The following is a 13,781-nucleotide window of genomic DNA, read 5'->3' as shown; positions in this document are numbered from 1 at the left end:
GGTCAGGTGGAACTCCCAGTGCTAGGCGATGGGGCAGGAGGAAATGGCCTCGAGTTGCCCCAGGGGAGGTTTAGACTGGATATTAGGGAATATTCCTTCACGGAAAGGGCTGTCGTGCACCCTAACGGCTTCTCAGGGCGGTGGTGGCGTCACCATCCCTGGAGGGGATCGGAGGCCGTGTGGCTGTGGCGCTGAGGGACGCGGTTTCGTGGTTTTTCCAGCAGTGTTGGCCTGATGGTTTGACCCGGTGTTCTTTCCCAACCTAACCAATTTCATCATTCTGCGATTACGGATTCACTATCATTCATAAAAGCGCAAATCCCACCTGTGCCCATGTTAAAACGTGAGGCAGAGAGAAGAGTCCTCGGCGGCTGCAGCTGCTTGGGCCGAGGAGATGGCCGCAGTGCCCTTCCAAGGGCTGTTGGCGTCGAGAGCCGCAGCCGGAGCCGCTGGGAAGCTGAGCGCAGGCCCGATGCCCGACTGCAGCTCCTCTTCTTAATTCCAGGTGTTAGAGAACACACAGACGCAGAATTTAAGTGCAGATAATTGGTTTATTGAAGTCCAAATTTACAACAGAAGTTTACAAGTCTTTTTTTTTTTTTTTCCCCCAAAACAAAAACTTTGTTTGAATTTAGGAAGAATAAATGTTCTTTTTAATAATGTACAGACTATATCTCTTAAATAAGTTAATATCTTTGAAAAAAGAGCAATATGTTCCTTTTTTAATGTTGCAGTGCAACTTACAACTTACACGTCTGTGCAATGTACCATGAGGTATATGCCCAGTGAGCAACACACAGTGAAGTTTTCCATTCATAAATTTTCATTATAGACACACAAAAAGTTACCAAGTTAATCTGTGATAGAAAAAACGCAGCTGGGTACAGTAATTCACACAGAACTCATCTGAAAAGAGGGGAAAAAAGAAACCTAACGTTTGCTGCCTATATAAACTATTGTATCATCTCTCGACATTGACGAGTATAAAATTAAAAATACTGTTGTGAAACTGAAGAAATACTGTATTATCCAGGGGTTGAAAACTAGTTTTACCTGTATTGGTCTACAGCGGATAATTTTCTCTCTCTGTAGCGTCAGTGAGCTGAGGGTCTTTACTACGGTATCGGTAGGGCATCTGCTCATAAAATCGCTTTGGCGAGGTGGTGGTTATAGAAAAGTTGCAGAATGCTTCTAAATGGTGATAGAACTCAGGTGTTTTCCCTGGCACGGACAGGTGGTTTATTATTACCGCGCAGTTCATCTCACAGCTGATCAGAAAAACAAGGCTGAAAGATGGAAGATTACTAGTCCTTGAAGCTTTGACACTTCAGGCTTCTCAAGATGGCTCTAAAATACTGATTTTTTTTTTTCATAGTGACAGAAAACATATATTTATTTTAGAAAGAACCAACCACAACATAACTTTGTGATAATAACAGTTCTGCCTCTAATACATATATACATACTGCATGTAAACAAAAATGCCCACAGGTCATGGAGTCTCCATGATTTTTATACAAGGCGCTATAGATTTATTTCTTTGTTATTGAAAACAGTCCTAGTGAAAGTTTGGTTTATAACCTCCTATTGCTACAGAAACAGTAAGAATGTTTATATTTACAAAGAAACAAAGACCATGGAGACCCCATAGAGTTATTTGCTAAGGATTTGAAGTTAGTGGGGTATTCAGATACACATCATCAGCATGTTTGGGTTTAATTAACAGTACAGGTTGAACACCAGCAGTACGATACTCTAGTGCTTTGGTATTTCAACCCCTGAATATACAAAGACATTACTACAGCCTACTTCACAGTTTAATGCAAGTAAAGTGCAAGCCATAGTACAAGGGTGTCATACGTTTTCATACATGTAAGCGTTATCTAAAAAAGGCTCGCTATACAAGTTTTATTAGCTACTTCGGTAAACTAGACAGAAGTCACCTATGGCCCAGCAATTAATGGTCTTACAAGGATATTTTCTTTGTAATACAGTATGTGTCAAATGTAAAAAGTTTATTAATACTAGTGCATTTCTCTTATGTCCTAACCCGTCATCTTTTCAGATTTTTAAGCTCAAATCCTTGTTTCTCAGTAAAGCAGAAGTCTTAACTGGTAACAGGGTCTTACTGGTATTTTGAGCCAGTGAACAAGGTTTGTTAAGTCGAATTTATTTCGTGGTTGCTAGTGAAAAAAAATGCAATAGAGTTAATGTGTATAATGTGGCATCCTTATTTAATCTGCAGCATTCAGACAGATGCATATGCTGCTAGTAAAAAGATCTGTATTGATACCCTTACCAGAGCCTGATAGCGAACAATCTCCTGGAGATGTGAGGGCAGAAGCTGCAGGGCCTGCCTGGCCAAACACAATTTATCAACCTATTTTACTGTTTTTACAATACTGCTTTCTTTCAAATACTACCCATGCGGTGGCATTAATGCATACAGCAAAGTCCCTAATTGTCACCTTTAATGCTTGCATATGCTTAGTAAATGTAAATGTCTGTCTGGTCTGCATTAAGGATGAGCATGGTTCTTTTCCTGAAGATCATGACAGGCACTACCTGTCTGAACCTTTCTATTACTGTCTTTAAGAGTAGGTCCCAGGAGTAGGTCAGCTAACTCAAAAACTGACAGAAGCTTGACTCATATTATTTCTAATCCTCCTTCTGAAGGTGGAAGGGTGATAAAAACGGTAAAACATAGAAAGTAAGCTTTACAAACCCGCTTCCTCATGTGTTGGTTGTATCAAGACCAGAGCATCGCTTGCCTGCACAGCAGTGCAAGGAACTGCTCAGAAGTACATTATGCTTGTATGGAATGGGAGTAAAGAAAGTAATTTTAGAAATCAACTAAGAAAAGACAACTTCCTAGTTTTTGTTTTAATAAGAACGGATTTTCCATTCATCAACTGATACGGCTCAGGTTTGATTTTCAGATGCATGTGCAGTTAACACCCATCGAGAGCCTCAGCCACATAGTGTGAGTTCCTCTGGGGTAAGAGGAGATCAGGAACCTGTCCCCGCAGTAACTTGCCAGAAAAACCTACTCTGAACCTTAGCTTTAACAAAGGAAATATTCTAGAAGGAAAAGCACTTTTTATTCTTTAATATAAATTAATTAGCTAATATTGCTTATTCGGTATTTCCTGCTATTACCTGTTTTCTTTTTGTACTAGTGGTAAATAAACATCATTTGACAAGAGGGAGGATGGTGTTATTTTGCTAAGGAGATTTGAAGCTCCGTGGTCTAAGGCATGTGGTATGCGGACAGCCTACAGACCTATAGTCCGAGCAAGAAGGCATTGCTATAAACTGCACTCTGCTCTTTTCCCAAGAAATGCTCCATTTCCCTAATGTCAAAACTAAGGAGAAATAAAAAAAATCCTTTGTGAGCCCACGTTATCACTTCGTTCTCTAACCCTGCACTACAGGAGCTTGGGTGCAGTATAAACGGTATTTCCAGGGCTGAAGCCCAGCAATACAGACAGACCTGCGCTCTGTTTCTGAAGGAATCTCTCCAGGGCTGTAGTCAGGATCTCTACAAAGATAGGAGATGTGCTTATGCCAGCAGATGTAGTGTTTAAGCTGTAAATCAAAGGCATCCTTTGTATTGCAGTTTTGGGGGCAGCTGACAGGCATTGCAGATGGGGGATGCTGATCAGCTGAGATGCCTCTTGCCTTAGCCCAGTGTTCTCAAGGCTGAGGGCTGTTTTGAACAACCCACCTTGGAAGCTCTTTGGACCCAGTTACACAAAAGGTTTGTCCAGATTGTTGGTGAAATACCAACACATGGCTCTGCCTGGCAGAGCTGTCCTGCCCTAAGGGGCCAAGAGCAGAGGTGTGCCAGGATGCAGAGAACCCCCGGGTGCATCGCCCTGGTCACAAGTACCACTAGTTTTTTGCAGAAAAAATTGCTTTCATTACTTTGGAAGATGAGTAAGACTGCATGATGGAAGACTGGTGAATAAAGTATGTGATATGATTTGTGTAAGAGATACAAGAACTTTCTTTGTTCTCCTCCAATTTGTGTTAAGTTAAACAATTTCTACCAGATTCTTCATTTTTCTTCCAGAAGTCCCATTAACATTCAAAGTGAAATCTTCTAAAGGTCAGGAGTAGAATTCTACAAATGTTGATGAGGCTGAGCGCTTCCCATCTCCTCTGTAAAGTAACCCCTCCAAAGGTACCTTTACTGTCCTTCACAAAAACCTTGACTCAGAGAGACAGCAGTCCAGATCTGAATATTAACTGACTTATATTCAGAATTCCCTGCTTGGAAAAGGTGGAAAACCTCATCCTCCAAAATATTTTAGTAGTTCCTTATGTTGCTAAAGCAGTTCAAGAAGTTCACGATGCATTGGAGAAAGCAGAGCTGTATCTGCAGCTGTTGAAAAGGCAAAGTGGTTTTTGCCAATGGAGTGAAGCAATCGCCTATGTTACGGAGGGTGGAGATGCTCTGCACAATCCTACTGAGGCTGATTGCTGTGAGAGCAAATGTGATCCTACCTGTGCTGTCACAGCGTGTGGGCCCAGTGCTTCGGAATGGTTTGTATGAAAGCATGTGGGCATCGGGGCTGATGAGCAGCTCCTCCTCCTCTGATACTTGTTCCTATTAATTAGAGTAAGCTCAGGAAAGACTTTACTTAATGAAGCTGAGAAAAAGGTCTCTGTTTTCTCAGGAAGCGCTGCTGAGACTAGGAGAGCCTTCAAAGACCCAAGATTTCAGTGGATACAGAAGGGTATTATAAAAGGAGGGGAATCAGCAGCTTAGGGGGAGCATTAAATCAGTTATCATAAAGAATAGCCAGTAACAGAAAGATGAAGCTTGTCAAGCCACAGAGTATGTCTGTGGCCTGAGGGAGGTTTGGCTGCAGGAATTCTAAAGGAAGACACTAACTTTGATAAGGTCAGGATAAATAAAACACATCCAGGAATCTCTTCATGTCATTGTGTTTAAGAACCAAGTTTAATCTAAGCATTGAGGCGGGCAGTCCAGTCAGTTAACAGACGGGTGGTGCTGGTGCTGGGGATTTCCCTTGATGAACTCAACAGCAAAGGGTTTTTTTTCTCATTTAAAAGTGCCTGATCAAAACTGTCAGAATAATTTTGTTTGCGTTGTACAGTGTGTTTGGGTACCTTTGGGTCTAGGAGAATTTCATATATTTTAGTAGGTATCAGGATTTGGTGCATAGATTTTTAAGTGCACTATTAGTATTGCACTTTGCATTCCAATTATTTCAAAGATTGTGGAATTTGAAATAATTGCACTACGGTGCCTTTGTACATTGCTTTCTGTACTGCAGCAGGATTAGAGCCCAGATCCAGAAAGAAGCTGGTGGTGGGGAGGGAAGGACTGCAGTATGGGGTCGAGTACACATGCAAGAAGTAGGACAAAGCTCTTGTGATATGACTTTCAAATGCCAGTTGACATTTGTGAGAGAATAAAGTCTTTGTATTGCTTAATCTAACAATTTGATTTTGCTTGCTCTGAGGCATAAGCAATGTTAGACAAATCTTTCAAACCTCTCTCTCAGTTAATCTTAGCCCTGTTACAAGAGATTTCTCCAGTGTATCTCAGGTCACTTTATGAATCTCTTGGATAATTTATCTTCACTATTCAGTGAGAATCATCTTTGATGAGAACTGCTCTCCAAGAGCAGAACACAGGCTCATGGCTCCCAGAGTTTCAGGACAGATGAACTCAATGGCACTGGAAGAGTTCAAAGATAAGCTGAGCAAAATTATGATCACTCAACTTTTTATCTCATCTGCTCATATTTCTGAAAATTTTTTTTAGCTTTTAGAGCTAGAAATTGAGACTGTATGATTTTCTTACTATTTTTGTCATATTTGAGAACTACATCTTCCTAACGTTGTTTATAATTTTTAGCTGTACTTATAAGTAGCATTTTCAAAGAGCAATAGATTGTTTTGTTGTTTTCTAGGGACTTCACTGAAGATGCTCAGTGAACAGTTGTCATTTCTCTCTTGAGTTACAACACAGCAGCATTTGAAATCCATTTTGGGAGCTATAGGTCTTTTAGTTATGAAATCGCAAACGATCTTTTGAGTTTGAAACAAAAAGGCGTGTTGAAGGATAGTATTATAAAATAGGGAAATGTATAACTTCCAGAGACCTGATATGAAAGCTAGACAAATTCTCTTTCTTTAGGCTTCTGCGGTTCCATTGTCCAGTAAGTACAACATTCACATAGTAAACACATTTCAATTTGGATCTACATTGCGCAGGAATACTGCAATTCCCATATCGGTGAAACCTGCAGTGGGGAATTGTTCTCTGTTTCCTTTGTCTTTTGTATTACCTCAGAGGGTGAAGCGTGTGTTTAATAGTCAAGCAAAACATACACAACATGATCCTGCTGCTTCTGAAGTCGCTGGAGTTTTGCTGTTTCCTTCCATGGAAATAAGTTTAAGCTCCTATCTGTGCATTTAAGAAGCGTTGCCTTCAGTGATTCTTAGTAAGAGAGTTGATTACTGAAGGCCAAACGTGCCTTCATGGAGTATGTTCTATCCAAATGTCATGCAGTTATTGCAGTGATGCTGTGACTCAGTTTCTTGTGCGATGCAAAGAGTTCAACCAGTTCAGTAATACTTCCTTACTGATAACATCTTGCATTATCATAGGCTATTGTTTGTTTAATCACTGCATCTATTCTGGTTCGAATAAATGCCAGTGCAAATGAGAGTAACCCCATCATCTGAGTTGTGTTTCTTTGGCTGCTGCGTTGGGTTTACATGGGAAGGTTTTGGTAGGAGAGGGGCTGCAGGGATGGTTTCTCTGAGAACAGACCAGGGGCTGCTCCGTGTTGGACACAGCCGGTGTCAGCTGCCCCCAAAGCAGACCCCTCGCCGGCCAAAGCTGAGCCCACCAGGGAGGCGGATGGCTCCTCTGCGATAACTTATTTGAGAAAGGCTAAAAATGCTGCAGAGCACCTGTGAGAGGGGAGTGAGAAAAATGTACGAGAGACAACTTTGTATACATCAACGCCAGGAAAGAAAGAAGGGGAGAAGGTGCTCCTGGTGCCGGATCAGAGATTCCCCTGCGGATAAGACCATGGCAAAGCAGGTTGTCCTTCTGTGGCCCATGAAGGACCACACCTGAGCAGATATCCATAGCGCAGCCCCTGGAGGACACCACTCTTCAGCAGGTGGGGATTTCTGAAGGAAACTACAGCCCATGGAGAGCCCACACAGGAGCAGGCTCCGGGCAGAACCTGCAGCCCAGGGAGAGGGGCCCCTGCAGAAGGTTTTCTAGCAGAAACTGCAGCCTGGGGGGGACCTGCACTCTTCCCGAAGGACTGCAGCCCATGCGAGGGACCCCATGCAGAAGCAACGTGAGGAAAGAGCAGCAGAGATGAAGTGCTATGATCTGACTGCAATCCCCATTCCATATCTCCCTGTGCCACTGAGGGGAGAAGGAGGTAGAAAAGCTGGGAAAAAAGAAATGAAATTGAGCCTGGGAAGTAGGGGGGAAGGGCAGGAAAGGTGTTTTTAGATTTGTCTTTGTTTCTCACTACGCAACTGTAGTTTTCATTTGCAATAAATTTAATTTTCCTCAAGTCTGTTTTGCCAGTGATGGTCAGTGGTAGGTGATCTCCTTATCTTTATCTCAGCCCACCAGCTTTCCCATCATATTTTCTCCCCCTATCCTGTTGAGGAGGGGGAGTGAGTGCATCTTGGTGGGCATCCGACAGCCAGCCAAGATCAAACCACTGCAGCTGCTTTGTGAAGACCGAGCTAAACAAATGGGATACCTTTCCCCAGTTCTGGCTTTGGGAGTAATTAACTTTTTCCCTGGGTACTAGGGCTTCATTAAGATATCATTTTTTTCCCTGCACGATATTGAACTGTATGAATTTTACAGTTCTTGGTGTAGAAGACACAACTAGGTTTATCTTGGGAAAAAATGATAATTGATTGTCAAAGTGAAATGTCATCAGCTGTATTCACACCCCCTTTGGTCTGCTCCCTAGAAATATTCTAGCAAGCATAGACAAAGAAAATTGTGAATGGGTGCATGAAATTTATGTTCAGTAGCATTCAGAGCAATCCTTTTTTTTTTTTCCTCCCCCAAGAATACAAGTATTTTGTCCAAAATCTGATTAGAAATCATTCTCATCCAGGCAAGGAAGTAAAATACACTGTGTGACTTGTGTGTCTTCCCAACCCAATCAATACAGATTGGTTTTCAAATGATGTGCTGAATAACTTCACCCACTTGCTAATGTACACCAACAGTTAAAAATTATTGCCAGACATTATATAATTTTGAATAATTTGCTTAGCTCCTGATGCCATTCAAAATTTACTTGTTTAGTTCAGGATTTTTTTAAAACTGAATTCTCATCCTTGGAGCATCAGAGCTGTTTTGGATTTTGTGACTCACAGTCATGTGTCACTTAAATTCACAGTGAAGAAACTATGAAGACCTGCCGTGTGTACCATGTTCAGCGCAGATGTTTTTCTTTCACCATGAAATACTTGAAAATTATATTAAAATCAGTTTAAGTTGCAGCATTAGTGAACAACCAACATTGTTCTACTCATATCTTAACCTCTGTGCCATACCTGCATGCTCATATTCGCTCGTCGTGAAGGCAGGCACAGTGTGTTACAAACACAGTATCGAAATGGCATGTACAGAACGCCCATAGGGCCAGACTGGGAGCGATTTGCTAGATGTACAGTGTACATTTTAAGGCACACTACAGGGATTGAGTTTACATTTTGATAACTCTGTCCTTTTATTTGCAAAGATGGTCACTATCTGGAAATGTTGCAAAAATAAACCTTCATCTCTAAGAGTGGCCAATGTCTTTATGTTGTCATTTTGTATTTTCCTCATGAAAAAAAACATGTGAAAGTGCGAACTTTAGGGCATTTTAAAAGTAAATGTCAACTGCTGTGTTACATTTTATATATATAGATATGTCTTTATATATACCTAAATATATAAAATGATTGTAGGAGCTCATACTATAAGCTTAATTTTAGTACAGTACTTTAAATATACTGGTATTTATTTTCAGTTACACTTCTGCACTGCTTCTTTCTAATGCAGAGCTTGATACGGACATCGGTTGATAATTGCAAACAAAATAAATCATAAAGAATATTATTGTCTTATCATGCAATGTAGTAGGCATCGTGTGGCGCTATTCTCTTATCCGACTTATTTACAGTACTGCTGAGTACATTAGCAATAAATATTACAGTGTTTGTCTTATTTGATTTTTCACGGCACCCAGCGCTGACAGGATACAAGTCCTGTCACACATGAGTTTCAATGAATGAGTGTGTGTGTGTCAGCATTGGTGCTGGGACTGCAAGTTCAGAGGCTCCGTTTTGAGATTTCACAGCAGCACTGTACTCACAAATGTCCAGGAAAAACTCATAGTTCTTTAGTTTCCAATCTTTAAACTTCTTGGATGTTAAGTTGGGATCATCCAGAAGGCTGTCGATAACTGCGAGGTCACTTTCCTTCGCCTGTCAGATTCCAGAAAGACACAGTACAAGTCGAAATGAAATCATAGAATCATAGATTTGTTTGGAAAAGACCTTTGAGATTGAGTTCAACTGTAAATGTTTGCCACATTTTGTATTTCAACACTTTATTTCTTCTTTCATTTTAATGCAAAGTGCTAGGGAAACTGCTATGGACACTTGAATCTCTTACCTGTTATACTCAGGAACTATTACAGCTTAAACTCTTTGACAACTCAATCCTTGGCACTCTCTACAATAGGCCTACAAAGAGTGCCCGATATGTAGAGACAGACATTTTTCCCTTAAGCTGGAACAATTTTTTTATTCTGGATCTTTAGTTTCTTTGGAATTGAATTCTAAAGCTACAAAGAAAGCCTCATCCACGGAAAACATTAAGAGGTGATACTTTTACTAGCTGATATTGCTCATACACAAGATTGGTGATAAAGCCTTACTTTTAAAGTGCTCTTGAGAACTCTGATGTGGTGAAGCTTTTCATTGATAACTGGATCATTGCATCGCTTTACAAAAGACTTGCGGAACTCTTGCTTGGTGGAAGGACGCTGCTCTCCAAAAGCTGACAGACTGGCTTGCTCCAGGGATTTGTATAGCTCTTGCAGACCATCTGTATTGTCTCCAGCTTCTTTTGTGTTTTCTGAAAGAAAATAGATAAATAAACCTAATAACAAATCTAATCATTCAGAGGAAATCTCAAAAACCAGCAAGCAATAATGCAAATTCATGTATAAAATAACTCTATAATGTAGTCTTCCAATTTTTGTTTTATCAGAACCAAACCCATTTGGATCAGCCGCAAAGCTATATTCTTAGCACTACATCCAAGCATTTTAAGTGTTAAGTCCTGTGTAGTGACTGATGAATTTGCCAACATAAACCAGTTCAACCACAAAAACCTTCCTGAGAATAATGGCAATATTGCTCTGCCTCCCACTGGCAGAAGAGAGGATCAGAACATCTCCAGCAGCTTACCTTCTGCGCAGAAACTATTGTGCCTTCTAATAGGAACTTTCTCTTCTAGCTTGTCGTCTGTTCCTTCTATGGACTTTACGCGTTCCTTACCCCTGACGTCTCTGTTTCGGGGAAGGCTTTGACTGCGCTGTTTCTGTGGCCTCCCGTGGGCACCGTGCCCCCTTGGACATTCCACCAGGGGGAAAGGCCCATCCTGCTCGTAATTGTGGCGTCTTTGTACTGGTAGCGTTGCTTGTCTTCGTTTGTCCGGTGACATTCCAGGACGGCCACTCATGTACTCTGCATCAGGAGGAACAGTCTGAAGGAAATGGAGCCCTGAACTGGTTAAGGGAGTCTCTATCAGATCCTGCCAGGATCGCCTTTCTCGGTAGGGAGGTCTGCATCCTGACGAGTGTGTGCTTCCAGCTGCATCTTGGCGAGAGTCCTCGGCGGAAGAATGAGAATATGTTGATTCACTTGAAAAGTGTCGGCCCTGTTTGACTTCAGGGAATGGACTCGAGGAATTCACCTGAAAAGACACAAAATCATCTGACTATAAGACAATGTTTTGACCAGATCCGAGAAAATGACTGTAGTGCAGAACATTAGATGATATCTACTAACAAAATGGACTGATGTGTGCGTTTTGATATGTCATAATATGAACCTCTGTAAACAGAACATAACTAGCAATGAGATCTTTTAGGCAAAAGCTGTGTTTTAACCTCTCCCTGTTCTTGTTTTGCACATTCTCTGCCCCTGAGCAGCTCCGGAAGGAAAGACCAGTAGGACTGGGACAGGTTTCCTGAAGGACTGCTCAGTTTACACTCAGTCCAGCTGTGTGTCATGAAGACATGAAAGCCCCCAGAAAAAACTGTAATTGGGTTTCCTTTCTTTTTTTTTTAGGGAATAAGTATCCGTCCAAACAGAAAAAACCTAAACTCCAGCACCCAGGAAGATTTTTGAATTTTGGGGGGACTGCCGAACTTCTCAAATAATTTTAATTAGTTCTACTGGGTCTGTGTATAGTTTGAATTTAAAAACAAAGAGAAAGGCAAAAAAGTGGAAAAACAGAAAGGGAGGGGCTTAACCTGTATCCCAGTTGATAAAACAGCATCACATGGGTGAAAATCAGTCTGAACTTCACCCATGTGATGCTGTTGTCTCAGTCAGTCTGTCTTTGGTTCTGGCTGTGTGAGGATCGTGTCATTCACGCTGAAGAAAAATCTGAAAGAAAAATAGAGAACAGTCCTATCTGTTCTTGGGAACAGATTGATTATCACAGCCTACGTTCGTATATTAGAAACGTTCTTGTTTGCTTCTAGAGCCTCTTCTTTTTCCTCTTGGTTCTCAAAATCTGTCTCTACACAATATTTTAGAAGTATTTTTATGAGCTACTTCACATCTTATGACACTAACAGAAAATACTGCCACTATGGTATTGGACACAAGGATTCATTTTGTGAAAACCCTTTGCCTCTAAAGACAGGTTCTTAAAAAAGAAATTTTTACTGAACCATAATTACTGCATGAATGTGATCTGATCCTAATCTCTAGCATCCAGTATCCAATATACATACCTGAAAAACAGTCTCACTTAATACAAACTACTGCGGTCACCTCATTCTTTTCATATTCTGCAACAAAGTCAACGTTTGAATGTTCTGTTTATATTATTGGCTGTAATCTCCCAAATCCTGCAAAAAAGGTCATGTTTACAGTCTGGTGACATATCTGTATAAGGAGACATTTTCTTCTCTTCCTTCTGGAATTGCCTTGTTATGGAAACATTCAGTTTGTAGCTTACGAGGAACAGCAGTTATTTCTTTCTTACAGTGAGATCTTTGTTCTGCCCTTATGGTAATTAAATATTCCAAACCCAGGAAAATGCAAATCAAGGCAGTTTTTGGTGACATACTGTCAAATGCAATATTCATAACTCACCGAGGGGGTTCGATGATAGGTGTCACACAGTGTTGAAGAGCCTTCCTGCTTCAGGGTTAAAGAGCCATCGATGTCATCCTGGTCGCTTTCACTCCAGTAATCTGCTAACAAAGCATTCCAGGTTTAACTCACGTTCTCTTCCGCAAGAAAGCACGTCCCACGTTTTAACAATGTCATTAGCATGCAAAGGTTGGCATTTCACAGCCACCTGGGTGGCTTGGCAGTCCCTAAGGAACAAATGTCTGGCACCTGAGATATACAGATACGTAGATCCTTCAAATGGATAGAGGTACGGAAAGCAGGTTAGGCACCTGACTCCCATCGTACATGAAAAGCAGCTTCTGGCCACAGGCTTTCGAAGAGAAACTTCATTCTAGAAGCCAAAGCAGAGCTGAGCCTCACCGCTTAATTGAATTACCTTAGCGAAGCAGGTTTCAGCTTGGGTGGGACCTGAGCTCAGGAGATGCACAAAGAGTTCCTAAGCACATTGATGGGGGGTTGGGATGTCCTCCCGGGCTGCAGGGTGATGAGCACACCTGTGATCTGGGAGATCAGACCTCACCCTGAACCTTGTGTTCTCTTTCTCACTTCGTTTAGATATTTCTTAAAAATCTTACTTGGGGTTTTATTTTCTTTGTTGGTGGCACCAATAAATTGAATTCTTCAAGGACATGGATTCTTATGCAAATTGATATTTTAAAAGATATGGCACTTGCGTTGACAAAGAAGACAGTTCTGACATCTCTAACTTTGCTCAAATAGTGAACAGATGTGTATCTTCCGCCCTTTTCTCCTAATTATAATCTCTGAGGCATTACCTTCATCTGGATGAATATCCTTGTCATCAGGTGTGTAGCCAATTGCTGCGAGACCCAAACGATTCATCCACCTAATTGAACAGTAAAAAATGAGGGAGAGAGATACTTAAAAGGAGCATCTAGGAGAGCAAAAATAGGAAATTAACACACAGAGAGGAAAGTCACTTCTTAATGTTCAGCAAATGGAAAATCAAGAATCAGCTTATTTACATCAACAAGGAAATATAAAGAAAAATGCCTGATTAACACACATCTCTAATGAGTGGGGTGCACTCACCAGCATTTCCTTACTCAGTGCCTAAATTACTCACTATACCACTAATTTCCTATTTTATCGCACGTGTTTCTAGAAGCAGGTTGTTTTCCTTTCTTAGCATTGCAACATAAAACTTTCTTAATAATGAAGTTCTTGGTTAATGTATCATATTATGACACAAACATCTTTCAAAGACTTCAAAAAAGATGTTAATAAACAATACATACTCTATCATAAGGACAAATTTTTTGCAGATTAAATCGAGAAAACTATTCAGTGTAATT

General features: G+C 40.9%; 1 protein-coding gene across 1 annotated transcript in view; it reads right to left on the bottom strand.

Annotated features, from left to right (window-relative positions):
* Window positions 1-547: 547 nt before the first annotated feature.
* LOC104054314 (connector enhancer of kinase suppressor of ras 2) overlaps window positions 548-13,781 on the bottom strand; it is a 183,636-nt gene continuing 170,402 nt past the window's right edge. Inside the window, exons 20-24 of the mRNA XM_054075876.1 lie at window positions 13,242-13,312; window positions 12,424-12,524; window positions 10,501-11,008; window positions 9,966-10,165; window positions 548-9,510 (exon numbers count right to left, since the gene is read on the bottom strand). Of these exons, the coding sequence (XP_053931851.1) occupies window positions 9,295-9,510; window positions 9,966-10,165; window positions 10,501-11,008; window positions 12,424-12,524; window positions 13,242-13,312 (1,096 nt within the window). The 3' untranslated portion in view covers window positions 548-9,294. The remainder of the gene's footprint in view (window positions 9,511-9,965; window positions 10,166-10,500; window positions 11,009-12,423; window positions 12,525-13,241; window positions 13,313-13,781) is intronic.

This window comes from Cuculus canorus, chromosome 10 (genome assembly GCF_017976375.1).
Source record: "Cuculus canorus isolate bCucCan1 chromosome 10, bCucCan1.pri, whole genome shotgun sequence".
NCBI classification, from domain to species: Eukaryota; Metazoa; Chordata; class Aves; order Cuculiformes; family Cuculidae; genus Cuculus; species Cuculus canorus.
The sequence above is the reverse complement of the archived record's forward strand: the minus strand, read 5'-3'. Positions and strand labels throughout refer to the sequence as shown.